The 26,791-nt window shown below is 49.2% G+C and overlaps 2 protein-coding genes across 20 annotated transcripts in view; one reads left to right on the top strand and one right to left on the bottom strand.

Moving 5' to 3' along the window:
- WNT2B (Wnt family member 2B) overlaps nucleotides 1-26,167 on the bottom strand; it is an 84,013-nt gene extending 57,846 nt beyond the window's left edge. The window contains exons 1-6 of one of the 7 annotated variants that reach the window (XM_082380331.1): nucleotides 17,358-26,164; nucleotides 16,040-17,071; nucleotides 9,878-10,098; nucleotides 8,554-8,831; nucleotides 7,589-7,853; nucleotides 382-4,606 (exon numbers count right to left, since the gene is read on the bottom strand). In XM_082380331.1, the coding sequence (XP_082236457.1) occupies nucleotides 4,377-4,606; nucleotides 7,589-7,853; nucleotides 8,554-8,831; nucleotides 9,878-10,098; nucleotides 16,040-16,230 (1,185 nt within the window). In that variant the 5' untranslated portion in view covers nucleotides 16,231-17,071; nucleotides 17,358-26,164 and the 3' untranslated portion in view covers nucleotides 382-4,376. Of the gene's footprint in view, nucleotides 1-381; nucleotides 4,607-7,588; nucleotides 7,854-8,553; nucleotides 8,832-9,877; nucleotides 10,099-10,187; nucleotides 10,318-16,039 lie in introns of those variants that run through there. The other 6 variants (XM_082380332.1, XM_082380330.1, XM_082380335.1 and 3 more) reach the window with 6 other exon arrangements.
- The window catches only part of ST7L (suppression of tumorigenicity 7 like), a 151,705-nt gene that overhangs the window by 80,250 nt on the left and 44,664 nt on the right, over nucleotides 1-26,791 (top strand). Inside the window, exon 15 of one of the 13 annotated variants that reach the window (XM_082379967.1) lies at nucleotides 14,493-15,344. The exons of the other annotated variants lie outside the window; for them this stretch is intronic. Within the exon in view, the coding sequence (XP_082236093.1) occupies nucleotides 14,493-14,501 (9 nt within the window). The 3' untranslated portion in view covers nucleotides 14,502-15,344. Of the gene's footprint in view, nucleotides 1-14,492; nucleotides 15,345-26,791 lie in introns of those variants that run through there. 13 annotated transcript variants of the gene reach the window in all.

Genomic DNA, 26,791 nt, shown 5'->3' on the forward strand with positions numbered 1-26,791 from the left:
AACCTAAAGCTATCCTGTTTTCTAACCTAGTAAGAGTTAAAAACAACAACAGGTGATGAGCAGGAGGCCTGATAATCGTACCTCGTGCAGTCATAGGAGACTGCCCTATCATTGATAGCATGTAGGACACGAATTGCACTCTCTCCAGCGTGAACCAGCCATGAGGAGTTCTACAGTCTCAGCCACTCTGCCTGGGTGGGAATTGTCCACTGTTGATCTCTTCTCTCCATGCCCTTTCTGTATCCTTCCCCTGCCACCTCCCAGAGGGGTGCCAGTCCCCAAACCAACAGCTGCCTGCATGTTGATAATTTTATAATATTCCTTGGTTATAGCTGAACCCCTGTTATTGGTATGAGTTTTGAAGTGTTTGATTGAAATCTAGTTGCTTTTTTCTTTTCTTTTTTTTTTGTTGGGGAGAAGGAGGATGACTAGAACCCGTATGCAGCCTGAGATATTTGTGTATATATATCCTCACGGTTGTGCACAGGCTGATAGGGAGGGCGGAGTGAAAAGGAAACATCTCTTTCTTGTTTTCCAACATTGCTTCAAAGATGCCCAACCCCCATAGTAGCAGGCAGTTCCCAAGTGGAGGGTGGGGGCAGAGGCCTCCACCAAGGCCATCAATAACCAGGTGTGAGCTACAGGTCTCTGCGTAATGTGAAGCTCTCCCGTATTTCATTTCTGAACCAGGGGGCGGCTCTGCAGGATTGCTTACGGAGAGCTCTGTGTCTGGCACCTCTCTCCACAAGGCCCAGGCGCCCAGGGTCCCACCGACCTTCCCAGGAATGCATTACATTGTTCTCTGGTGCTGTAATTTGGCTGCAGGAGCTAGGCCTCCCAGGGATGAGAAACATACTCTCCCTACTCTCCCTGCCTTCCTCCCTTGGGTTTCTGCCCTGTGACCACTGAGGGCATTTAAATGAAACCTCAGAAAGGCTGAGGGAAAAAAAAATCCTTGTTATCTTTCTTATATTAAGCCATGGAGAAATCAAGGTCCTGAGTGGGTCTGAGAATTTGGCGAAGGACTTAGTGGTTGGTGTGCTTGCTAAGGGAGGTGAGAGAAAGGGAAGAAATTACTCTCTGTAACAGGGAGGAAGAAGACTGAGGCAGTGAGTGGTCAGGATTCAGACCTACAAGACTTTGCAGACAGACCCTCAGGGCCAGGCAATGTTTGATTCTTTTAAATAATCTGAAGTCCCTGATTTCATTTTTCTAGCATCACTCTAAGGAAGAGTATGGATTCATGCTATTATTCAAGGCCAGCAATAATACAAGTTGGCTTTTATCTGCAGGACTATGTTAAGGCTGGCATTCTTACTTTTACATAAGAGAAATTGGCTATAGGCTGTGAAGCTGAGGTATTTAAGTCTTGTGCCTTCTCTAAAAGATTCTAAGATCCTTAAAGGATAATGTCTTTTAACTTAATTTGTATCCAAATAGCATTTTCTGCAATGCATTATACATAAATATTAAAAGCTAAAAGAAATGAAGACCAACAGGAAGGAGTGAAACAGGTGGCAGGCTAAGAGACTGCTGATCTGAGGAACGGGCCTCTATTCAACAGAGGAGAGATGGGCAAGGGGGAGATTAGAGGCAGTGAGTGAGTAGCAGCAGAACTAAATGGGGCCCTGACTGCACCAAATAAAGTTCTCGTTTTGCTGCTTGTTCCAAATAAATTAGTTTCTGTTTGTATAGTGCAGAATGGACGCCAGTTGTGTAAAGCCAGTCGGAATGCAGAGGCAAGCTAAGGAATAAGAGGAAAAATTAATTGCTTGGCCATTATTCTTTTTTGGAGCCACATAGCCTCTGTAATAGGGCTTACATGGACCTCTTTTCTCTCACTATCCACCTCACTTTTCAGACCTCTCACTCTCTGGACAGCTTGCTGTTCTCTTAACCGTTTATAGGAAATTGCAAAACTTGGTCTTTATGAACTAGAACTTGGAGCCCAGGGAAAAGCACAGAGCAGTATGAGATGCCAGAAGAGGCCCGCTTCCTTCCACAGGGTAAGAACCAAAAAAGAATAAGATAATAGAACACAGGTAGATTTAGCTCAGGTTGATTTGCCATGGAAGGCCTAGGCTATCATTTATGTGGTAACCTGGATAACCTTGTGAGAGCTGAAGCTAACTGGGACCTGAGAGCTCTTCCCCGTGGCCCAGCATACAAGACAGCACCCTTTTGTAATTCATTCAACTCTATTCTTGAGTTCAGACTGACTATGAGCCCCTTACCCTTCCACTACCTTAGAGCTTTCCTCCTCTTAATCCTAGCTCAAGACGTCAGAAACTCTTCTTTTCCCCTCCCATTTCCCCCCTCCCTAATCCCACCATTGGCTCATCAGTTATCCAGTTGACTCCACTCTGCAAGGAAGACATTCCCCTGGCCTGACTCACTCAGTCCTATTTCTCCACAGGAATCCCCTCACCGCAGACCACAAGGGCCCTGACTAGTTCATGTTTTGTGTTAATGGATGTGAAACTGGAGCAAACCCCCTCACCAAAAGAAAAACCGCCCTACACTCTCCCACATAGGTCTCAGCAGGTTACACAAATATTAGTCCTATCATCCAAATAAATCTGCCCCCACGGCCCAGAGCTATGGCACCCCCATCCTCTTGCTGCCTGTGCGGAGTAAAGCTGCTCCACAAACATGTGAGGACCCCAAGGGGTGCTGGAGAGGAACTCGGGAAAGGAAGGTGGCCTATATTCAGAACTCCTTGTGTAGGCTCCTTAATATACAGCCTGCTGTCAATACCTTATAGTCCTGAACTGAAGATTCTGAGAGAAGTCAGGATGGGCTAGACCAGTTAGAGGCTTTGGTAAGAGGGTCTATTGGCTGGAGTTTGAGGCATAATTAAAACTCAATATCTGAGATAAGTCTGTACCCTCATTTTAGAGATGAGAAGATAGAGGCTCAGAGAATTTGGGTATCTTTCCAAAATATCAAAAACAGTAACTGGCACAGCTGAGATTTCAACCCAGTCTGTCATAACTGCAAATTTCTATACCACTCTGCTCCTTTAAAATATCAACAGGCAAGAGATAACCACTGTCTAAGTCACATAAAAATAGGACATCATGATTTTGGGGACTCTGTGTCCTGCCCTCTAGCTTACTAAGCCTGCTATCTCTGGAGACTCTACCACTACAAGCTTAGTTAGGCAGTGGGTAGTAGCATAGAAGGAACTCCCCAATTTAAGCCAGATGTGGATTGAAGGATAATAATCACCAGGACTTGGAGAGTCACTAAATAAAGATTTGTTGAATAAATGAGGAAAGGTTGCTTTCTAAGCTGTTCACCACTTTGGCCCCAAGACCCAGCTCTCCATCCTTCTGTAACCACGGGTTCCTGCTCCCAGCTTTAAAGGCTAGAATCCTCTCCTAAAAATTGCCAAAGCCAGAGATCTCTACCTGCCTAGTATACACTAATGCCTCATGTGGGCCTTTGAGATCAGGCTTGTTACCCTCTCCCACGCTCCGTGAGTCACATATCTTTTACTTGGTGTTTCCCAAACCTGGCTGCCCACCAGGATGATGCGTGGAAAGTTTAAAAAAGTAAAAATCCCAAGGCCTAGGCAGACCTACTAAATTACTCTTTCTTAGGAGTGCTCTACGGTATTCTAATGATCTGTTTGTTTGTTAGGCATGGCATGGCACTGCATGCCACTCAGTTTGTACAGTCAGCAAGTGAGCAAAAGAGGCAGTGCTGGCTGATATAGGTTGAAAAGGAGAGATTAGAAGAGAATGTATGTTTGTATAGTTATATAATTCTTTTCTCCTACAAAACACAGCAGTTTATAAACATAATAGCATGAGAATGGAACTTGTCTGCTATGGCTAACTCTTATCTAGCAATCCCAGGCTCTTGATAATGGAAGAATGTTTCAGCCTAAGAGTTTCTTTTGGGGTACCAGGCAGTTAGCTCACACTGACCCAGGGAAGAGATATGTGGTTTCATCTCTGTCCCATCTACCCTCAGCCAGGTAGGAAAAAAAGAAGTTCCCTCCAGGTACCCTTTCTCTTGCACACACAAGATGTGTCAGGAAGCCAATGCAAGGGAAAGGAAAAATGAACCTTGACCATGTGCTTTAGTGCAACTCATATCGCTCTGAAGACTCCTACCTCTTCCACTCTGCCTTCTAACCTCCAGAGTGGGGAGTCAGGGAGCCGCTCGGTTTTTTACATCCCCTGTCAACTCCTTCCCAGGGCTAAGGAACCAGCTAGGACACCAGAGTCCCTCTGGAGTACTTTCCAAGTCCTTAAATAGAAGCTGTAGCAGCCCAGGGTTGAGGGTGGAGGAAGGTGTGCATGCAAAGATCTTGTGCTTTTGAGTCAGGAGGTTTGAAGTGAGGGATGAGTGAGGTATTTATATGTTCAGGTCTGATCCAGCCACTCTGCCTTCTTGGGGGCCTTGCAAGTATGGACATCCACAGTGTTTCTGCACTCCTTGCACCGCACAGCACAGCACCAGTGGAATTTGCACTCACACTGGGTGACACGGGTAACTCGAGTTGTGTCATACCCTCGACCGCAGCACATGATTTCACAACCGTCTGTCCCTTTAGATGTCTTGCTACAGACTCGGCCTGCAGTGCCTAGGGAACCTGGGTTGGGGAAGAGAGAGAGTGAGAACCAAGTTACCTCTTACTTCAGCCACGCTGGGTTCCCTTACCCACATCCTCATGAAGAAACCATAAAGAATCCCTTTTCCTGAAAATACACCCACTAGCCAAAATGATCATCTCCTCACTGCCCTCTGTACCAGGCTTGTTTCCTCCCACTGTCAAGGCTCCCCAAAGACCATCGACGTTTCCTGCAATGCCCTCCCTGCCAGTACACATCTCCGTATCCCCTTCAAAAGTTAGCCTTAAAGTGTCATAATTGTTAAAGCTGGGTGAAGGTTCTCTACTTTATGTTTGAAAGTTTCTATAATAAAAAGTTAAAATAAAAAACTTAGCCTATAATTTACCTTTTCTAAGAAGCCTTGTTACAACTCTGATCCAGCTACCATTTGTTAGTATTTCGGTCCTTAGTTTATATTTCATTAAGTTGTACTATACAAGAAAGTAGTACAGCATGGCCATTAAAAATTAAATGCATGTGCCTGATGTCAAATTGTCTAGGATTAAAACCTAATTCTACACTTCTTAGTTGTGTGATCTAGCAAGTTAGTTGATCTCTCTGGGCTTTAGTTTTCTTATAATAGCACCTAACTCAGTAGATAGTTATATCTATAATCTCTGATCAACTGAGGGGGCGAACTGATAAGCATTACTGGCAGGAGGCTTCTCCCTAAGGAATTCCTAAAGAATATCCCTTGCCTTACCCCTTATGGTAGGAACCCTTGAAGGATAGGGATTGTGTTATTCCCCCTGCACAGAGAATGCTCACAACCTCATTCTGACTGATTTTTGCAAAAGAGATGCTGCCAACAGATCACAAAATCATAGAATTTTAGATGGGATGGATCCTAGAGCATATCTACTTCACCTCTTTCCCAGAGATGGGAACATAACTAGCCTGGGGGTTCAAGAAGGGTATGAATAAATTTACTGATTTCTATAGCAGTAGTCTCCACATTCCACTGAATATGGATAGAAAATGCTAGTGCTTCTATATTTGTTTTTGAGCTCATCAATTTAAAATATCTACTTTGTATGTATGTTTTATAATGTACATTTTAGTACAGTGAAACATAGATATAATTCATAAGTAAATATACATATATTGGAGGCACATGTTCAGATTTTTTTTTTAATGATAGGAGTATACAAGCCAAAATGTTAAGAGACCACTGCTCTAGAGTGTAGGCTGACTAGGTCTACTATATATGTTATCCGCCTAATTTCAAGGGCTAGGTCTTAACGTCATTCTCTTGTGCACCAGAAGCCTCTTCTACACTCTGGAGCCAAGCAGTCCAATGGTAGTAGCCACTAGCCAAATGTGGCCATTTAGATTAAGTTAATGAAAATCAAATAAATTTTAATACTTAGCTCCTCAGTCACACTAGCTGTATTTCAAGTGCTGAATAATCACATGTAACTAAGTGGCTACTGTGTTGGAGAGCACAGATGTAGAACATTTCTATCATCACAGAAAGTTCAGTGGGGCAGTACAGCCTTGGAGGGAATTCCTGGCTCCATACTCCCTTCTGGGATGACTTGTACCCTTTGAATTCCAGGCTCCACTGTGGGTTTTATGAGACCTATTTTATGCCTCTGAGAACAACCAACACACATATGACTCATCCTCCCTCCTAACTCCAAAGATCCTTCCCCAAAGGTGCATTTTAGGATGACAGCATAGGCTTACACCCTGGATGTTGTGGAATTATTTCTAGGCATTTAGAGAGTAGCCCTCTGAATTATACCACGTGGGAAGAAAACAAATTTAGTGGCAGGAAATCACCAGGAGAATCAGAAGTGCTTTCTCAACCTTTTTTCTCCTAGCACCCTTCAAAGTACACAAACTACTTTCTGTGTGTCTTGGGTAGAGCCCCACCCTGTTTCTGTGCCCAGTTTTGCTCCAAGCTAATTGCTTCTCCAGGAATGACAGTGATAGGTGAAAACAAATAGTATGGAAGACAGCTGAGGGTTTTGGCTTCCCCTCACCGAGGTCCTGACTGCTGAGACTACAGAGAAGAGTCTGGGAGCCCATAACAATAACCAGGGGGAGAGCAGTTCTGTTGCATAGCAGGTTGTTCCTAGTCTAACCTATCTGAACCTGAAATATGAGCCAAGACGGTTAGCTTCCACTCTTTTAGGGGAACACCACGTCACCTTCCAGCATTCCCAAGAATTCCACCACAAATATATGGAACACATTCAAGAATGATTTGCTGCTTTCTGCTGATGGTTAGCCTTGGGTAGGGATCTCCTCTCTCCTTGCTTCCCCAACTCCATTTTAGAATTTTCAGTGGCAGCACACTGGATAAGCCCTTTCAAGGTCATTCGTGGTGTATTTCCTACTACCTTTCTGTCTTTAATCTCCCTTACCCAAAACCTTCACTCAGTCAGATTAATCTGCTCTCTGTTCCTAGAACAGATCATGTGCTTTCCCACCTACCACTCTACTCATGTGTAGAGAATATCCACCTGTTCTTCTCTGTAGCTATCCAGATGATCCCCACACTTTAAGAAACAGCTTAAATTCCACATTTTCAAGTAAACTTTTCTTAATTTCTCTCTTTTGCAGTTGCATTTGTCTACCTGTTATATCTCATTTCTTTATCTAGATTGTAAAGAGCCAAAACTTAGTCTGTATCTTATGCTTCTGTATAGCCCATACATTGTTTGGTACTGAAATGGGTGATTCACTTAAACATTCACTTAGTAGTACCTACTATATCCCAGATGCTGGGAATATAAAGGATAGATGACCTCAGGCCTCAAGGATTTCGGTGTCCTCTCCTCTCTAGGCAGCTTTGGGCCTGGCAGACTGAGGCATAAATCAACAATCTTATTACAAGGTTTTCACATCTGACTGGCTCCTCCAACCTCCTTCCCTAACTCCTGAGACCATGATTAACTAGAGGTGCCTGCACTAAAAACCAGGGCTCCATGTCTCTACCTACTTTCCTTACTCACCTGCAGCCTTGTCCAAGACGCAGTAGTCTGGGGAGTTGTCAAAGTAGACAAGGTCAGTCCGGGTAGCACGGCGATAGCCTTGGCGGGCTGCCGTGAAGTTCGCGCCATCCTGGGTGGCCGTTACCTGCACAGCCCCATCATAGCGCCGCCGCAGGTAATCACCTGTGCGGCGGAAGTCTGAGAGTGCACGCCAGCAGGTGCGCAGAGTACAGGAGCCACTCACGCCATGGCACTTACACTCCAGCTTCAGAAACCGCCGCACAGCCTGGGAGGTGGGGAGGCAGGCAAGGGAAAGGCAGCCAGTCAGGGTACTTTATGGTCATCCCTAGGACTAAAAGCATGAGTGCCCTGAGGTCTGCTGGCCCTGGCCCTGTTTGGCTAGTGGAGCCATCGGTTGTCCTCTCCCCAGTCAGATTCCACCCATTCTTCCCGATCAAATTCAAGAACCTCTTTTTCCAGGAAACCTTCCTAGACCAACAGTGCTTTCCTTTTCATGATAGCCCACTTGAACTTTAAAGCCCCAGGATTCTGTTCATTATTATGGCACATCCTCTATTTTTCATGTGTTTTAGAGTTCAAGGTACCATGCCTTCTGCTTTTGTTACATGTCATTTTCCAGCACAGTACTAGGCCTATAGGAAGTGCTCAAAGACCAGTGCACTGACTAGAACAAGCTTTTATCCTCCTCAGACTTTAGGAGGTGATTCTTTTCTTTCTTAAAAAGTTATTTCCCTTCTTTTCTCCACCTTTCCCTAATTTCCACCTATGTGAAGACTCTTTATGCTCCAGGTTGAACCTAGGCATTCCTAAGGTCCCTTGCATTTACTGCTCCTGTTCCAGGGGTTGGGGCTTTTGGAAGTAATCTAGAAGCCTTCAGTGCTTCCACCTTCACATTTACTCCATCATCATACATACTGGCCACTCCCAGCCAATATGAATGTACATGCACAGACATGAGTACTGACCGTGCGACCACAGCGATTGTTATGTAAGTTCATGAGAGCCCGTGCATCCTTAAGCCTCTTCTCCTTGGCATCCACGAAGGCTTTGGCAAAACGAACACCATAGTGGATGTTGTCACTGCAGCCACCCCAGTCAAAGTCCCCACGTTGGTCATGATGTCGGCCACGGGTGTAGGGGTCACAGCTGCACACACTCAGTTCACCCTGGCTACAGGCACGAGTGATAGCATGGACCACCCCTGCTGATGAGATGGCATATACAAATGCTGCCTCCCGGCTACCTAGAGAGAGAAAGGTAGAAGTGTGTTGCAGGAAAGAGGCCCTTGTCTGTCCCCTTCTTTAGCCCACACAACCTTCAACTCTGAAACCTCTTCTCCTTTTCTTTCCCAGGGCAACCCCTGTACCTCCTTTATTCAAGGTACCCTTCCCTTCCAAGAGCATTCCCCAGTGAATCTGACCTCTTCCCCTCAGCCCTCACAACTCTCTACCCACTTCTTTGTATGTCTGACCTCTTGGGCTGACCTGTACTCCTGTTTCCTTCCAAACTCCCTGGGTCCATCCATTGAAAAGTTTCACAGTGAATCATTCCCTCCCACTGAGTGCCAACCCTGGCTTAGCAAAGCCAGCCTTAGTCCACATTCCAGGCCTTTTCAGGCCCACTCTGCTGGACAGTTCCCCTACAATGGAGACCCCAGCCCAGGGGTCATCCTATTTGAAGAGATATGCTACTTTCCCCAGCCTGCTTTCTTCCTTCCCTGCTCTTGGGGATTGATGAATCATCACTCTTGTCCCTCTGACACCTCCACATTCTCATCTCATTCCCTTTCTGCTAGCTTACTGTTTAGCTCTGCTTAGCTCTTTTGCTGAGCCAGGTCCAAGCCGCTGACTCTCCAAATATTTACATATCACCTTTCTGTTTTCCCCTTGCTCCCATTATTACAGTGTTGGGAGTGTTGGGGTGAGGGTAGTGATGGTGTCGGTAAGAACAGAGCAGCCATTTCCAGTCCTCAGCCTTACAGTGCATGGATGTCCGCAGGCTGGGGGTTGGGGAGGGGAAGGAAAAGGGAGGAAGAAGGATGGAGGTACCAGGGAATGCTGTTCCTTTGACGCATCATCCCAGAACACTGGGATTTAAAGGGGCCACTGCCTACATATCTAAGGTACTGAGGGTCTGTTTCCAACTGTATCCTGGGCTCTGCCCACAGTTCTTACTCTGATTATGAAGTAGTGTGCAGGAGGGGAGAGAGGGGCTCGTGCCTATCCTACCCACTCACCACCCCAAGCATAGAAAGAGAAGGAGCTGGGGCAGGGTGGAAGAGGCCCCTACTTCTGAGCATGACACGGCCAAAGACAGTGTGGTCCCGGTCCAGGGTGGTGCAGTTCCAGCGATGGTGGCGGAACTGGTGCTGACACTCTCGGATCCATTCTCGGGCACCCTCGCCCACCGAGCGCATGATGTCTGGGTAACGCTGGCACAGCTGACGCTGCCGGCTCACCAGACCAGGGATATTGTCACAGATCACTCGGGCCCCCAGCGCCCCGATGTACCTGCAAGGTGGAGATGGCCCTGTCAGAGCATCCTGGCTTTATTCTGCATTAGGAGGGGAATAAGGAGGGGAAAGGTTTGGCATTCAAACCTTGAGAGGTTCCTTCCCCTTCCTCCAACCAAGGCCGATATTCCCCAAGGCCGATGGGGAGAACCGATCCTCACAAGCTCTGGAGAAATAATTAAGCAGTTGCAGAGAGAGTAATTGAGTGGTCTCCCACCATTACCAGTTCCCCAGCCAAAGGCAAAAATGACACACACTCCCAGAACACAGGCTAGGAATGTGTCACATACACAGAAGCTGTGGGCATGTCACACAAACCCCATTGCCTGTTTATTTAATAAACATTAAGAGCCTCATGGAAAAATAAACTTAATAAAACTAGAGTCTGATACAACATTGTTACACCCACGTGTCAGAGGCACGTCCTGCGTTGCTGGTCCATAAAGACATGGTATGGGAGAAGGACGGAGACAGGGAGGAGTCAGTGGGAAGAGATACAGTGGGCAATTTTGAGTGACGTTTACAGCTCTAGTCAGACCCGTGTAGCTAAGAGTCCTCATTCCCAATCCCGAGGTCTGGGGAGGAAGACCCCCCCCCACCCCAACTCTCCTCCCCACACCCTTTGTTTCAAGGTCCCATGACCTTTCTTAACTAATGAGTCTTTCAAAATCATCCTTCCCAACTTACAGGGCATAATGTCCTGGATGAATCTGCGTGGGCCGAGGGCTGTTTGCAGTGGGAAACCAGAGACCAATATTAAGCAACAGGGTGACACTCCCCATATTCCAGTCCCCAATCTGCCCAATGTGAACAATTATAAGAAGATCAATTGGGTGAGCTAATAAAAGATAGGTGAGTTGCTAGAGTCATTCTCAATTCTCTCAAGGAAGTAGTTTTTCTTCATTCAAACACTTTTTAGCCCTGGACTCCACCACAAGCCTCAGGAAGAACATTTCAGAGAGAGGACAGGAGTTCATCATCACCTTTTCTCCCCACAAGGCCACCAAATGAGATCTGACCCATACACCCACTTCTCACTCCCTTTCCATCTCTCCAGCACCCAGCACATACATGCCTTGATTTGCTGGGAATTCTCTATTCTCCTGTCCTAACACATCAAAGGGACGCCTTCTCTCCCCTTTTCTGAACAGGTGGGGACCATGGAGGGCAGTTGCTGCTACAGACAGAAAAGATTTGGTTTGGGCTGTGAATGAGCCTGTGGTTTGGGAAGGGCCCCAAAGTGGGCCTAGAAGTGGGTGAGGAGAAGGGAGGGCAGCCAGTGGGGAGAAGGGAAAAGCTGGACTGCCCTGGGCTCTATGTTCTCTACAACACTCCCCCCGCCGCCCCCTGCATTCGCAAACCCGGCCCTCACCCACAGACTGGATCACCACTGGTGATACCAACTCAAACACAAGGAGGGCTGATGTTTGCCTCTTCTGGAATTCAGCAGGGCTGATGGGGCCCATCTGTCCCGGGGAGGGGTGAGAGGGCTGGTCCACCACTAACAAATCCCATGGAATCAGCGTCCCCAGCACTGTCCATCAGGGCAACAGCTTCCAGGAACAAACAAAATAAACACCCTGGGCTGGGCCAGGCCGGAAAGGGCTGCCTGACGCACAGCCGGGAGTTACACCCACTGCTGCGGTGCTTTGTTTGGAGAATCAAGACCGTTGGAGTTGGAGCCCGTCCCTGTCTCACCACCATTCTGCTTCCTCAGTTCACCCCGGAGTACTGCTCTATGCAATGGGTGTTTGTTGTTGTTTTTTTTTTTTTTACTGGGGCTTGGGAAGACGGGGGTTGGATGGGAATGGGAGACCAGTAATCCAGCCCTCATGAGACAGTGTGGAGTGGGGCAGGCCAAACCCTGGTAAAAAGTCCTTCCTGTGGTCTGACTTAACTCCATTCTGCTGCAGCCCACATCGGTCCTTCTTGTTACATCCTCACTGAGCGTGGGAACATCTGTTCAGTAAGACGGGAAGATAATTTTCTTTACTACCACCCTTATCCCACTAAGTAGCTGCTTCAAGATTCTGCAGAGCAGGGCACTTGCCTCCTGACCAGTGGTCAGCACCTTGCAGTCAGTGTGGGGGCCTCCAGCAAGGCAGCCAGAGGCCCAGCCCATCCCCCTCTCAATTCAGCACGTGCCTACAAAATGCCTACCATGTGCCAAGCACTGAGCTCATCTGTTAGGGGCACAAAGATATTTAAGGCATCTCCCAGCTGATGGGCTGGTAGAAGGGTGAGATGCCCCTGACTCTGTAGCTCTGTTTCCCTTCCAGAGGTTTTTACTTCCTTCCCAGCTTCCTGCTCCAGAATGCTCTCTTTACCTGCTTTTGACCAATTCATACCCCTTCCTTTGACAAAGTGACTCATGCCCTGTTCTAGCTCCTTGCTACTCAGAGTGTGGTCCCCAGAATAGCAGTATCAGCATCTCCTGGGAATCTGTTAGAAATGCAGAGCCTCAGGCCCCATTCCAGCCCTACTGAACTGGCATTATACCAGCCTCCTCAGGTGATTAGAACACGCTGCTCTATGAAGGCAGGGAGTTTTGTCTGTTTTGTTCACTTCAGTATCCCCAGTACCTAGAACAATGTCTGGCACAAAGCAGGTACTTAATAACTATTTGGTGAAAAAAACAAAACCTGACCGCTCTGATTTATCCCCAACTCCCCTCTCCTCCTAGCTAGCCATAAGCTTCATTTCAATTATAGCTTTATTCCTTGTGGACATTGCAGATGTTTTAGGTTTGTGTCTTTTTAATGAGGCTAGGGGTCCTCTTTTTTATTTACCCCCTTTCTTTTACAGTCCTTAGTGCATGTACATGGTTTAGCTCAGCCCATATAGGACTTTGAACACAAGGATAAAACTATTATTCTCCCTAAATATCTTAATACAATATCATTTATATGATACTTTACAGTTCACAAAACATTTTTCTTCACAAAAATCCTATGAGAGAGAGAGAGAGAGAGAGAGATCTCCATTTTACAGGTGAAGAAACTGAGGTCACTAAGATTAACAATACCCAGCTCTGTCCATCAGGGCTAGTCAGAGGAGAACTGGGGTGAACCAAGGACATCTGACGCCAAAGTCCAAGCTCATTTTCAATTCCAAGCGTAAGAGAGGCACACAATGCTTATTAACCAGGAGTAGACCAATCTGGCTCCAAAATTGGTGTGAACTTGAATTTCGTACTATGCCCTTCCTATCCTTTACTTTCTTCATGTGTGAAATGGGGATAATAATATTATCTGCCTCACTGGATTATTTTGGGGATTGAAAAAGATGATGCTTATAGGTGCTTAGCCATAGTGTCTGGAGCTTAGGAAGGGCTCATTAAATGGCAGCTGTGGTTGATAACAATAATGTTAATGTCGGGGAATTCCCCGGCGGTCCAGGTCGCTCCAGGTCTGGGAACTAAGATCCCATAAGCTCCGGGCATGGCCAAAAAACAAAAAAACCAATGATGTTAATGTCATGATATCACTTTGTTCCTCCTTCTGTAAATCCACAGTCCTGAACACAGTCCTGCTCTTGTGATTCCCTACATCCCAGCCCCTGCAGAATACAAAATAGTACAGGGAGGCACATGCCAGGAGACCCCTATTTCTTGTTCTGTTTTTCATAGATTAAGAAGAGACCGTTTCCTCCTTCAGTTAAAGGTCGGGAGAGGAAGGGAGTGGTTGGAGAGTAAGGGGAAGCGCTGCGAGGAAGATCAGACTGTTAGCTGGTGATAGTGATGACATTCTGCTCCTGAGTGGAACATGGACACAAACAGAGTCAACAGGCATCTCTTCAGGGGGTTGTACAGAATATCAATCTTGCTGGGGTTTTTTCCTAAGAGAAAGAGAGATAATCACCTTGGGGCCTGACCTGCTTTTGGAAAGCACCTTTCTACTTTATCCCAGAAGTGACTGACCACTGAGGCAGGCATCTGGGGCCTGCAGCTATGACCCCTGTGAGGCAAGGAGACTGAAATGACCTGTGCACTCACTGCCCATCCTGGCCCTGTTGCTGCCTTCCTCCATTTCACAGGGACTGCTGAATCCCTCTGTATCACCCGCCCGCCTCCCTCCCTAGCTAGCTCTTCCACCCAGGAGTTTTTCCAAAATCTTTAATATGAACCACATGGGGGAGAGTAGTAGAGGGAGAAAGGAAAAGGGAGAAGGAGTAGCCAAGGGGACAAAATGGGGACTAGGAAGAACCCCAATTGGGTTTTTAGGAACCACTACCAGGATGCTGAAATTACCAGAGTGACACTTCCTCACCTAAACACCATGTGGACCAAGACTGCCTCCCAAATTGGTAAGAAGCAATCAAGAGTCACTAAAAGCAAATTGTCATCTGGAATGGATAAAGATGCACAGTGGTCACTTCATCCTTTCTCTACAGGGCCTCTGAAGACACAAGTCCCCAGCCAGACTGAGACCATGAAGGTAAAGGGTGGCTTTAATCTCACTCTGAAGTTTGAAAGGCTTTTCTCCTCGTCCCCATCTTCCTTTTCCCTTTCTAAAGGAATGTTTCAAGCCAGATGTAAGATATGGGCCTCCCTGCTCCCCCATCCAGAACCCCCCTCCTTGCCTTCCCCAACACTGCAGAGATAAAAAAGATCCAAAGGAGAGATTTTCCTGAAACAGGAAAAACGGGGGGTGTGTGGGGAGGGTGATGGGGATGGAGAAAGTTGCATCTTGAAATGATAGGAATCTGCAGCCCAAGCTCGCTGGCCCCTCAGCCAGCTACCCCTCACCCTTCCAGCCAAGATTCCAAATCCGGAGGAGAGAAGCCACAGGGTGCAAGGGGAAAAGAGACCACACTTTGTGGAGGAGGGGAGGATTGGGGGGAGGGGCAAAGTAAGGAAAGGAACGGGGGCACTGCATGGGTAGAGAGGGGCAATAGCCCAGTCCAAGCGGCCAGTTTAATTGGGGGGTGAAGAGGAAAGACAAGGGGACTGAGTCATTTCTCAGTCCCACTCTCCCCCTACTCAGCCCCCAGAAGGTGGGGGAGGAGAGAGAGCAGCTCTTTTCTTCTGGGAGAAAACGATGAGTGCCATCCAGAGCTTTCGTGGGGAAGGGAATCAGAAAAGAATAGATATCCAGTGGATTTTTAATTCCTTTTGCCTCATCTGCCGTCTTGTGAAGTGTCCGGACTCTTACGGCCTGCAGGAAATCTGAGGAGAGGATCTCTTAATGCTTTGGGACTCTAGAAGCCGCTAGTTCTTGGAGGGGAAAAATATGGGAGATGGGACCATCTGGGGAAGGAAAAGAAGGAAGAAGGGAGGGAGATATCAAGGTTCGAAGTGAGATCCTCAAAACAGAGACTGAATGTCTAAAGTATGCAAACCCAAGTGTTTTGTTTGTTTTAGTTGTGGGAGTTAATGGGGGTAGTTTTTGCCTCAATTCCATTTCTAAACCTTGCGCTGGGTGCTCCTGCCTCACCAAAGCCTTACTGCATTATGGGGTGAGGGTAGACTAACGAGAGGCTCGTCCGCCCTTGCCAGCTGCCCCTTTCTCCACTCCCCCGGGTGGGGGGCCAACCTTAGGGGATCAGGAGGCCTTCTTGGACGGCCACCGCGGCCCCATATGGGCGATTGGTTCCTTGAATCCATCCTGAGAGAAACTCGTAAGGTAGCTTTTGCCCTAAGAGGATTGAGCTGAAATAGAGGGGGTCTGGGAAGCCTCGATTACCGGGCGTCCTTTTTCCAAATACCCAGCGCCCTCATCACCGGACGGGGAAGGAGCGGCGCCCCCTTATCCACTCCCCGCCCCCCCTGCGCCCCTCCGCGACTTCAGTGACAGCCCTGCACGGATCGCCTCAGACTCCGTCAAAGCGACAACCTGGTCTCCTGAGCAGCGGGTGCTGGGAGCTGTATATTCCCTTTGGGCGCGTCCGGCCTCTCTAACCCAGCACCTCGCCCTCCCAACTCTGAGAGCCACACTCACCACCAGGACGTGTCTACGCGGGCCGGCAGCGTCAGCAGCAGCAGCAGCAGCAGAAGGCAAGCAAGACTTAGGCGGGCCGAAGCCCGAGAGCCGTCGGGGCCCGTGGGTCTAGGCGCGGGCGCGGAGACAGGGGCGCGGACGCGCCGAAAGGGGAGCTGCGCGGCTTCCTCCGCACCACCCGGCCTCAGCATAGCTCCCCGAAGCCTCCCGCCACGCGGCCCGGAGGGGCGTGGACGGGGCACCGGCTGAGGGTACTCAGGCTGCTCCCACTTCACCCCCCTGGGGGGCCATAAGTCTCGCCGGAGGCTGGGGACCTAAGGGCACCTAGAGTCCAGAAGCCGGGGCGCCAGGTCCCGGAGAGGGGCGCAGGGAGCGGTATCCGGAAGCCTACGACGCCGCGCCGAGCTCGGGACCTGGGGCACGCTGCCTGGGCTGAGATGCAGCGGCAGGGGGTCGGCGGCGCGGAGTGGGGCTGCGGACAGAGTGTGCCGACAGCTCCTCCGGCCGCGGGCTCTCATTGGACGGCGCGGGGCGGGGCCGAGGCCGGGGACACGCGCGGCCCTCAGGACGGCTCCGCCCGCGCCAGCCCTGGGCGCCCCGCAGCGCCCTAGGTGTGGCGGCCGCCTCCGCCCCTCGGCGCCCCTAGCACTGCGCCGCGCCCCCACCTGCTCGGGCGGGACGCGACGGGGCGCAGCGGCGCCCTTCGCCGCCCGGAGCGCCCAGTCCCTGCCCACGCCGCGCCACCGGGTCCTAGCGCCCTTCATTCGGCAACCCCAACCTCCGTGGGTGATGGCCTGGAGGGCCGAGTGAGGGGGGCTGCAGACACTTTCCCCTGTCATCTAACCTACAGTGACACTGAAGTGAGCCACAGAGGACTCAGTCATTTCCTCGGGTTCTCTCTCCGTTCTTGCGCTTCTGTGAAATGGGTAGAATCTCTGCCACGGGGAGTTGCGGGAGAATCTTAACTCCCTTTCCAACGCTGCCAACGGGGGGCGCCACGGGCAGCAGACTTCAGGTAGGGGCTTCTCTCATCTACGGCTCGCTGCCCCTGGTTCCTCCGACCCGCTGCCCACCGCATTCCCACCCCCCACCCCCAGGCCCCCGCACACAATGTTTAGACATAGCTCTCGCCCGCCTGCCCGGACCCGACGCTTCCCTCCGGCCTGTGGACCGGGAATCGATGGCCAAAGCGGAGCGGCACACCTGAGGACCCGACGCGGACTCCCCGCCCTTGGCCGCCCGGGCTCGGCAGAGCCTACTCTCTCCCAGCTTTCCCGATGCTTCGGTCCCCCACCCCTTCGGGCGGGGCTGCGAGTACGAAAGAATCAGAAACAGCTGGGCAGCTTTCCCGAACCAGAGGCCAGGGTGGGGGTCCTGCTGAGAGAGTGGAAGCCCCGGAGCCATTTCTCTCCTTCGCCTTTCCACCCTTCCTCTTTCCCACTGCTCCCTTCCCTCCCTCCGCCAGCACCCCAACCGCCTGGAGGCGTGGTAAATTGGGAAGGGGTGGGGAGGTTCTGGTTGTAGAAATTGACTCCCCTCTTCCGTCCGCACTTCCCAGGCCGGCAGGTAGAGCTTCTGGAGGCAGGGTGGCCCTTACTGAGACCTAAAAATTCTTTTTAAAAAACCCTGGATCTTCCAACTTCCAGAGTCCGCCTGGCGTCCGGCCCCAACCGCTTCTCCAGACTCAGTTTCTCTTGCCTAGCCTCTCATTCCCAGGTGTCTTTCGTGCCTCTCCCCATGATTTATCTATACTATAAAGCCCTGGTGTAAACAACGCCCTGGAAACTGCCCAGCCCCTTCAACCCCAGACATTGTCAGTTCTTGGGGGTGGGGGTCGCTGTTAGAGACTCCGGAGTGTGAGCGACAGGGCGCAGCTCGCTGCAGACGTCCCCGAGGCAGATGTGAGGGAGAAGGGCTGAGAGAGACCTTTATCCCCTCTCCACATCTCCCACCCCTTTATCTCACTTTCTGTAGCAGGGGGCGAAGTGAATTCATTCATTCAACAAATATTTATTCCCTACCATGTTCCAGACTGTGCTAGGCACATTAGTGAACAGAGCAAAACGAACAATTTCTGCCTGTGTGGAGTTTAACTTATATTGGGAGGAGATAGACAATAAACAGTAAACATCATAAGTAAAACATATAGCATCTTAGAAAGTGATAAGTACAGTGGGAAACAATGGAGTTGTAACTGGAATGATCAGGGTAGGCCCCATTAAGGACATTCAAGCGAAGACTTGAAGGAAGTGAGAGAACAAGCCAGGTAGATTCTTGGTGAAGAGGATGCCAAGCCAGAGGGAACAGCCAGCACAGAGGCCCTCAGTTGGGAGTGGGCTGGTGTGCAGAGGGAGCTAGGGAGGAGGAGAGGAGTCCAGACAGGTGACAGCGGTAGTCTAGGTCATGCAGGAGAGAAGGTGCCCACCCTTGGGTGGGAGGTAGAAAATGGGGGCTGGCTTGGAGTTGGATGGGAGTGAGTGAGGGGCGAATACAGAGACCAGGCAGGGTCCACATGCTGGCCATATCCTCCCTGCCAACCTTCCCCTTCCCCTCCCCTTCTCTCTCTCAGTCTGGGAGGCTCCAGTTGGCCCTTCCGTTTGCTTAAAAGAAGCAGACTCTATACTGAGCTTCCCTGAGAGGGTCAGGTGAAAGAGGAATGGGCCCAGGCTCATTCCTGGCCAAGCCCCTTTCCTGGGACCATTCTGTCACCTCCTCCCAGCCCAGCCCCACCCTGATGCTGGGCAGCAGTCTATAAGCTCTGCAAGCTCTGGCAGCCTCTCTCAGACTCCCCTGTGTGCGCAGGCCTGGGTGTGACTCTGGCCCTGTGTTTATTCCTACATCTGGGCCTGAGGTTGCAGGGTGGGGAGCTAGAGATGATCACATCAGCCCTAACCTTGGGTGGACTCGCCCACATGGGCCCCAAACTCACTTATGAGGCCCCTTGTTTGGCTTCAGCTGTCTTCATAGTCAAGTGGGACGGTGTCTTGGCATAACATAGATGCTCAACTATTAAAGCATGTTGCTGAGCTAAGGGGGCCCCCAGAAACATCAGCAGATCCAGGAGGGAGGGAAGTGGGTGAGGGAACAAGACTTTTCCCCAATGCTTACAGGCTACCTCTGCCCTAGAGTGGACAACCCAGTATGGCGCTTTGCTCCTTCTTCTTCCCCTCCCCTCTGAGCCCCCAGCTGCACAGGAGGAAGCCCAGGCTGCAGGAGCCAGCTGACTGCAAGAGCTGCACTCAACCACTTAACTAGAGAACAAATACGGAGCCAGAGAAGAGGTTTTCTGGGATCTGCCACTTTGGACTTCAAATCTCAAAATAAACTTCCAGTCTCAGGGTCCTAGACTCTACTGGAGAGCTCGGCTCCTCACGCAAGGGCCTGTTGTGGGGCTTCCAGGCAGAGGGTCAAGGCCAGAGGCTCAGGCTTAGTGCCTGACCTGCTTCTCCCTCCCATCCCCCACCCCTACTCCACCCGAAATGGGAGCTGGGGGAGGAGTCACTGACTTGGGAGTCAAGTTCTGGTCTGAAGGGCCCTGCCTGGAGTCAGGTCACTTACCCCGGTCCTGCTGTGCGCCCAGCGCTGGCCAGGGCATCCTAAATGACACAGAAGGAGTGAAAGGGTCTTACCCCCAAGGCATTTTCATGCAAATACAATAAAGCCATCTGAGGGCTGGGATGATAGGCTTTGCTGTTTGCTGCACAACTCCCCTTCACCCAGGCCTCTAGACTCCCTGGGGCCGCCAGCAGGACAACTTCCACCCAGCCGTCAGAGGCACACCTTCCTCCTCCCTCAAGGTGCACCACAGCCTCCTGCCCTCTCAAAAGTGGGTGCCCCAAAGAAAAGGGTCTCCCTCACCCCTGTACCTCACCTCATGCTCTGCTCCCTCATGGGGCCACTCAGAGCTAAGATTCATCTTTTTTCACTCTATTCTCAGCTGTGTGTGGCTGAATGATTTTGAATTTTTACTGGCCCTTGGATGGGAGTGGAGATGAGCTAAGGGGAGCTTGGGTGTGAGTAAACAGCTCTTACTCCACCCGGGTCTACCCCCCCTTATAGGCCCCCCTTCCCTAGGCCCCTTTGGCGATGACCTTCTCTCTTTCCCGGTGGGTGGGAGGTGGTGTGGATGGTAACGAGCAGAGAGAAAGGCCGAGAAGGGGCTGGGGGGAGGTTTGGATAGGAGTCAAGGAATTCCTGAGCCTGCTGCTTGCACAAGGGGCCCTGAGACGCCTTTCCTGAGATTTCTTTGCAAACCTAGAAAAGTCTCATTTGAAATGGGGCCAGGTTCACCCAGGCCCCTAGTGCCCCCCCGCTCCTGTTTCTTCCTCTCCAGCCACCCCAGGCAGGTGTCTGGGGAAGAGTAGGGAGATTGGGAAGAACCCAGGGGCTTTTAAGTCGTGTGGGGTGGGGATCTATGCTTTGTACACAGCCTGACCCGGCCTCTCCTTGGTATTTATGAGCTCCCAGGCGAGGCATGGAACGTGTCTCAAAGAGGCCAGGCCAAGAGGGCTTTGGAGGAAGGAGCACCCAGCCCCAAACCAGGGAAGGGGGCTTGGTGGGGCGGGGCTAGAGACAGAGACCCTCTTCTTCCCAGCCAGTGGCCAAACAGGGGAGTAGACTTTTCCCCTATGGGGCCTGGAGAAAGGAAAAGAGAGAGCTAAGGGAGAAGGGGGAAGAGGAGGCCTGGGGAGGCGGGACCGTAGAGGCGGGGCCTGGGGGTCTGGAGCCTTTTAGCACTTTGGCTGTAATCAGACTGGAGCCAGGCGGTGGGCGGGCTGACAGCCATCCTGGGCGGGTGGCCCAGGTTCTGTGTGAGGCCAGTGGGTGTGCTGCTGGGATCCTGGGTGGTCACTGACCAGCCTAACCCCAGGGGAGGGCGGTCCCACGTTGCCCCCAGCCCCCCCAACAATCTGCCTATGTCAGATAGGCTACACACTGAACTCTCTTTCTCTCCCCACCACCTGTTTTGGGCCCCAGAACAATCTGGAAGTGAGATTTGCTTCCAGTGGAACAATCTGCAGAGCCCACTATCTGCCTCCCTCCCACTCTGCCTTCCTTGGTTCACTCTGCCTCTCTCTCTTCCGTGTCTCCATCTCTCTGGGTCTGTCTCTGGCTCATATTTCTGTCATTCTGTGTCTATTCCTCTTGGTGTTTGTCTTTCTGTCTTCATTTGCCTCTCTGTGTGTCTGTATCTGACAGCCTTTCCTCCTCTGTTGGAACCTCTGTCTCTCTTTCAATCTCTGTCACTCCTTGTCTCTTGGTGTGTATCTCTGTCTCTCCATCTTTCTCTCTATGAATCTGTATGACTGTCTCTCATTCTTCTTTCACTCTCCTCATCTCTCTTTCCGTGTCTTTTCTGACTGTGTGTGTGTGTGTGTGTGTGTGTGTGTTCCTCTCTATATTTTTCTCGGTGTGTATCTTTGTTTCTCTTTGTGTCTGTTTCTCTCTTTCTCTTGCCCTCTGTCTCACACCTTCTGCAGTCCCTCCAACACAGTACAAAGTGCATTGGACTGAAAGAACTCAGAGTTTTTTCTCCCCAGCTCAACCACACATGATTTGCATGACCCTATAAGTCACTTTCCCACTCCTGGCCTCAATTTCCTCACTGGTGAAACAAGTAAGGTGGATATCTACTTCCCTCGGTCAGGGCCTCTTTCTGTCTTTATCTCTTTTTTCTTGTAGCATAGTCCATCCTGTCTTCTGAGGGTTCTGCTTCTCTGCTCTCTAAATTCCACCCTGAAGTTAGGACTCCAGCCTCCTTCAGACCTCAATGGGACGGAGTCTTGGATACTGTCAGCCAGCAGGCCCCAAAAGGAGGACCCCCTCACTCCTTTACCCTCTTAAACATCAGGGTAGACAAGGTCCCTTTCTGGGGCCATGTCTGGGATACAAACCAGATTAGCTCATCTCTCTAATCCTCTTTGTGCTGGGGCCTCTGCCAGGCAGGGACACCCACAGAGCAAGCAGAGCAAGAGGGTGTGTGTGTGTGTGTGTGTGTGTGTGTGTGTGTGTGTGTGCGTGCAGATTCTTGGAGAAGGCAGGACCAAGGTTCTCCTCCCTCTGTTACCCCCTCCTGCCCCAAAAGCCCAAATCAAGCCCTCACTGTATAAGAAACCTCATCACGCTTGAACCAAATCAGGGTTTTCATAATCCCAGTCTGTTCCTCCCCCTTCCCCCACCCCCCGTCCGCTTTTCTACAGCTTCTCTAGGGCTGGAGAAATCATTCCAGCCATCCCCCTGTTCCCGAACAGCCCAGAAGCAACCCCTTCTCCATGCATATTTTCTTCTCCAGTCATTTTCAGAGAAGGGTCTTTCCATCCCTTCCGGAAAAGCCTTAGTGTCAGGCAGGGAGCAGGGATATGGGGGAGGAGGGGAGAGCAAGCAGGCAGTCCCTGAATTTCACACTTCAAGTTAGAGGCCTTCAAGTTGGAGAGGTCTTTCTTGGCAGATAAGATCAAAGCATTCCCTCTGCCAGATCATTACCTTATTTTCGAGGCAATTGTAGAACTTATTGTATCAATTAGTCTGGTCTCCAGCTGCAGCCGTTTATCTCTGTCTATCGTTGTGCGCTTGCAGAAGAAAGGCCCAGCTCAGCCAGCCCGGCCAGCGAGGGGAGGGTGGGGAGCTGTCCGGCTGCTTTCGGCGGGGATTGGGCAGGTAGAGGGCATAGGGGGTGCGCTTTTGAAGTTTGGAGATCCCGCCAGCTCCTCCTTGCGCACCCCGCCACTGCCGCAGGAGCGCTCTTTTCCATTGGCGCCACACCTACAAGCCCGTTGTGCCCCAGGAGGGCGAGCCTACAGAGCCTGGCGTGGGGAGGAGACCCATCAGGCCAGGCCAAGGCGCGGACTCCGCGTAGGAAAACTCTGAGCCTGAGCCAAGATGCCTGCCCCTTCCTGACTCTCTGGTGGGTGACTCACTCTGTGGGACGTGCGCCCCGCAGTGGCGTTTCCTAGAAAGGCATGGCAGCGTGAGCTTCGAAAACCTTAGGAGGGAGTGGGTGGCACTGAGAAGTGGATGTCCCCATGGGTGCGGGGAGTGTGGCCTGCTTTGCTTCTGCCCTGTCTGCATCCTCTTCCTGCAGAAGAACCACGCCCACACCTGGTGTTGGGGTCAGGTGGGGGTCCGGTAGAGCAGAGTTTCTGAAACTTCCGGGGTCTCAGTATCCCTTTACACTCTTAAAACTTATCAAGGACCCCAAAGAGCTTTTATTTATATGGGTTATATCTATCCATGCTGAAAATGAAAACGAACGCAAGAGCCAAAGTGAAAGTGCTCCCAGTGGCCAAAGCTGGACAATTTGAGCAACAAAATAGTTTTGGATTATAACCCAAAGTATAGTGTAAATGTGCTTGAGTCCATAATGATATAAATAAATGATTGAGTAAATAAATATATAGGGAGAAGAGACAGATCTCCCATACAGAACAATTCCAAATAATTTACTTCGCCCTTGAGGAGGTGGAGTATAACTCCCCATTCCTTAGGTGAGGGCTGCAGGTTGTGACTTCCAGAGTACAAAACTGTGTGAAGAGAAAAGAGTGTGAGGGGGAGAGGGGAGTAACTTTACAGTGGAGAAACCTGACAGACCTCAGTCAGGGGATCAAGGTGAGCACCAACAGTGATAAGTCGTGTTGTTAGTGTGTACACTTGATACGATGTGATGAAAATGACACCACCGCTGTGGTTTTCCTCCCCATAACCCAAGCCTAACTATAAGAAAAACATCAGACCAATTCCCTCAGAGGGACATTCTACAAAATACCTGACTAGTAATCACTCCACAAAACTGTCAAGGTCATTCAAAACCAAGCAAAGTCTGAGAAACTGTCATGGCCAAGAGGCACCTAAGGAGTCATGACAGCTAAATGTAATGTTGTATCCTGGAGGGGATCCTGGAAAAGATAAAGGACATTAGGGGAAAACTGAGGAGATCTGAATAACATATGGATTTTATTAAATAATAATAATGTCAATATTGGTTCATTAATTTTGGCAAATGCGCCACACATTTGTAATGAAAGTAAGATGTTAAAAATAGGGGAAACTGGGTGTGAGGTACCTGGGCACTCTCTGTACTATCTTTGTAATTTTTCTATAAATCTAAAACTGTTCTAAAAATTAAAGTTTGTTTTAAAAGATTAAAATCTTTTAAAATATTTATATATTTTAATTAATTTAAAATTAACAATAGTAGGGAATTCCCTGGTGGTACAGTGGTTAAGAAGCCGCCTTCCAATGCAGGCAACGCGGGTTCAATCCCTGGTGGGGGAACTAAGATCCTGTGTGCCGCAACTAAGACCCGAAGCAGCCAAATAAATAAATGAGTAAATATTTAAAAAAAAATAAAATTAACAATAATAAACTCAATACTTGATAATATTAATGTCATGTTCTATGAAAAATAACTATAATTTCCAAAACAAAAACAGTGAGAAGAATGGCATTATGTAACATTTTTGCAAATATCTTTAAGGTCTGGCTTAATAGCAGGATTCTCATATTTGCTTCTACATTCAACCTGTTGTGATATTTCATGTCTTATAGCTCTGGAAAACTCCACCCTACACTCAAGAGGGAATGAGTGTGAGAAGGTCAAATGACATCTTAGTATTATTATGAACCTTTTTGAGAGCTGCTGCCTTAGTGATCTCATCCATTACTGTGATTCTAGATTCCCAATTCGAAATCCCTAGCTTTGAAACATCTCTACTGAGTTCTCTGGTCATGTTTGTCATCATACCCTTGCCTTCCCCCCACCCCCAATCATCTACGCTTTCAACACTTCCCAGTCCGTGTCAGCATGATCATCATTCCGCAAGTCATAGTAGCTCTGTGAAGTTAATGTGCAAAGTTCTGTGCTTCCTTCCTGTGGTGCAAAATCATTTAGCAATGGGAGAGTTGCCTGTCTCATTTTTCGTAAACAGCTGAGAAGTGTCACAAACCCTAAAATATCAAATGCATAATAAATGATTGTTGGACGACTATAGACAATTCTGGAATCAGAGCTCTTTCTTTCTGATGAAATCTCCCTCTTGCCCCTGCATATCAGCCTGAGTTTCTACTGTGAATAAGTCTGTGATTTAGTAAGTTTGATATTTGCTTTGCTTTCGCAAAGATTAATTTCTCTCATTGCCATAGCCAGGTAAACCCAGTTTGGCCAAGAGATACACATTTAGGGCAGCTTCCTGACTTTAGAAATTAGGTTTGCAGTGGTTAAGAATCCACCTGCCAATGCAGGGTACACGGGTTCGAGCCCTGGTCCGGGAAGATCCCACATGCCGTAGAGCAACTAAGCCCGTGCACCACAACTACTGAGCCCGCATGCTGCAACTGCTGAAGCCCCCGTGCCTAGAGCCTGTGCTCCGCAACAAGAGAAGCCACTGCAATGAGAAGCCTGCGCTCTGCAATGAAGACCCAACGCAGCCATAAATAAATAAATAAACAAACAAACAAATAAATAAATAAAAGAACTTAGGTTTGGGGCTTTCAATTTCAGTAGAGATGTTTCCATCCATAGAATGCTACTCAGAAACCACAAGGGCTGCTATCCTGTCAACCAAATAATGAACATTGTTGGTCCACTCTGGGCAAGTAGCTCTTGGAGCTTCGGTCTCCCAAATGATCCAGATACCACTGTCATTTTCTGAGTCATCTTGTATACTTTTGTGCCTCATCTTTTATTATGTCATTTTTTTTTTCAAAGTCTCTCCCATCTGCTATTCTGTTCCCAGAGACAGTACCCTCAAGCAGTCCTTAGACCCTCATACCTGAGCTATCAAAGAAAGCCCCACTGGATCTGCTCAACCTGCAGTCAGACTCTTTTCCCCAAATGTCTGGCTTTATTATTTTATTTTATTTATTTATTTATTTATTTATTTATTTATTTATTTATTTATTTATTTATTTATGTATTGGCTATGTTGGGTCTTCATTGCTGCACGTAGGCTTTCTCTAGTTGTGGCGAGCGGGGCCTACTTTTTGTTGCAGTGGGCGGGCTTCTCATTGCGGTGGCTTCTCGTCACAGAGCACAGGCTCTAGCTGCATGGGCTTCAGTGGTTGTGGCACGCGGGCTCAGTAGTTGTGGCTCGCGAGCTCTAGAGTGCAGGCTCAGTGGTCATGGCACATGGGCTTAGTTGCTCCTCAGCATGTGGGATCTTCCCAGACCAGGGCTCGAACCCATGTCCCCTGCATTGTCAGGAGGATTCTTAACCACTGCGCCACCAGGGAAGTCCCCCAAATGTCTGCCTTTATCACACTGCTCCATCATTAAAAACCTTCTGTAGTTCCCCACTGCCTGAATAATGACACAGAAACTCCTTAGCCTGTAATCCAAGCCCTAAGACAGTCAGGCTTCACTTAACAGTTTTGTCTGTCACCCCTCTGTAAAGATTCTGCTTCAGTTAGAAAGGCATTCATTCTGTGGGGTTTTTTAAATTGAGTTATGCTTGATGAATAAAATTGCATATATTTAAAGTGTAAAACATAATGATTTGATATACATACACATTATGAAATGATTCCCACAATTAAGTTAATTAACACTTCCATCACCTCATACAGTTACTTTTTTTTTTTTTTTGGCAAGAATGCTTAAGATCTACTTTCTCAGCAAATTTCAAGTATACATTACAGTATTATTAACTATCTTCACCATGCTGAACATTAGACCCTCCAAATTTATTCATGTTATAACTGACAGTTTGTAACCTTTGACCAAACTTTTCCCATTTCCCCCACCCACCAGCCCCTGGT

The sequence above is a fragment of the Balaenoptera borealis genome (assembly GCF_965194805.1).
Source record: "Balaenoptera borealis genome assembly, chromosome: 1".
In the NCBI taxonomy this organism is placed as follows: domain Eukaryota; kingdom Metazoa; phylum Chordata; class Mammalia; order Artiodactyla; family Balaenopteridae; genus Balaenoptera; species Balaenoptera borealis.